Here is a 929-nt window from a genome sequence, read left to right on the forward strand (position 1 = left end):
GTCAAGGTATCAGTATAACGGCAACCGTAGTGCTTAGCAACAGCGGCGAGCATCTTAGAAGAAACAGTCGAGTTAAGAACCAAGCACTTCTCGGCTGGACACCACGACGAAGGGCCATCAAAATGGAGAAATCTCCGAAGATAGTTCCGAGCTCATCACCAGTGAACTGATGCCACTCACCATTCTTCTGTTTCTCACAAGCAGTGAAGCGATCAGAATCAGGATCGTTAGCAATAACATAATCGCAGTTGTTCTCCTTAGCGAAGGCAAGACACAGATTCAGAGCACCTTTCTCCTCGGGGTTGGGGAACGGCACAGTGGGGAACTCGGGATCAGGATGAGCCTGGGGCTCGAAAACCTTAATGCACTCATCAGGGATGTTGAACCTCTTCAACAGTCCAGTAGTGAAGGGAAGACCGACACCGTGCATGGCAGTGTAAGCGAACTTCAAGGTGCACTTCTTGTTCTCTTCAGGGAATCGGCACAGCTCATGATACATCTGGTCGAGATAAGTCAAGAGAACATCATCATAGGGATCGATGATCTTAGACGTGTCCTTAAGATAACACTCTCCATCAACATCCAAGAGCTCGAGAGCCTCCTTCCATGGAACAAGATTCTTAGCAATGGAATCAGAAATTTGACTATCCATGGGAGGTATGATCTGAGCACCATTAGCAGCATAGACCTTGTAGCCGTTATCCATCTTGGGGTTGTGAGAAGCAGTGACCTGAGCACCGGCACAGCAGTTGTACTTCTTAACCAAGTAAGGGTTGAAAGGAGTGCATGTAGTAGCCTTGTCATACAAGTAGACCTTAGCACCCTGGGAAAGGAACACAGCAGCCGCCACGTGAGCAAAACGTCTGGAGTTGTAACGACCATCAAAGCCGAAGACAACACCGCGCTTGGCAAGAGCTTCCTTGCCAAAC

The 929-nt window shown here is 48.7% G+C and overlaps 1 protein-coding gene across 1 annotated transcript; it reads right to left on the reverse strand.

The window, feature by feature from the left end:
* Position 1: 1 nt before the first annotated feature.
* On the reverse strand, positions 2-904 carry Pmar_PMAR019825 (phosphoglucomutase, putative; the record flags this gene model as incomplete). The annotated part of the gene is made up of 1 exon (XM_002766745.1): positions 2-904. A coding segment is annotated over one exon (903 nt), but the record flags the coding sequence as incomplete, so codon positions are not given.
* Between the last annotated feature and the right edge of the window lie 25 nt (positions 905-929).

The sequence above is a fragment of the Perkinsus marinus genome (genome assembly GCF_000006405.1).
Source record: "Perkinsus marinus ATCC 50983 genomic scaffold scf_1104296971970, whole genome shotgun sequence".
Classification (NCBI taxonomy): Eukaryota; Perkinsozoa; order Perkinsida; family Perkinsidae; genus Perkinsus; species Perkinsus marinus.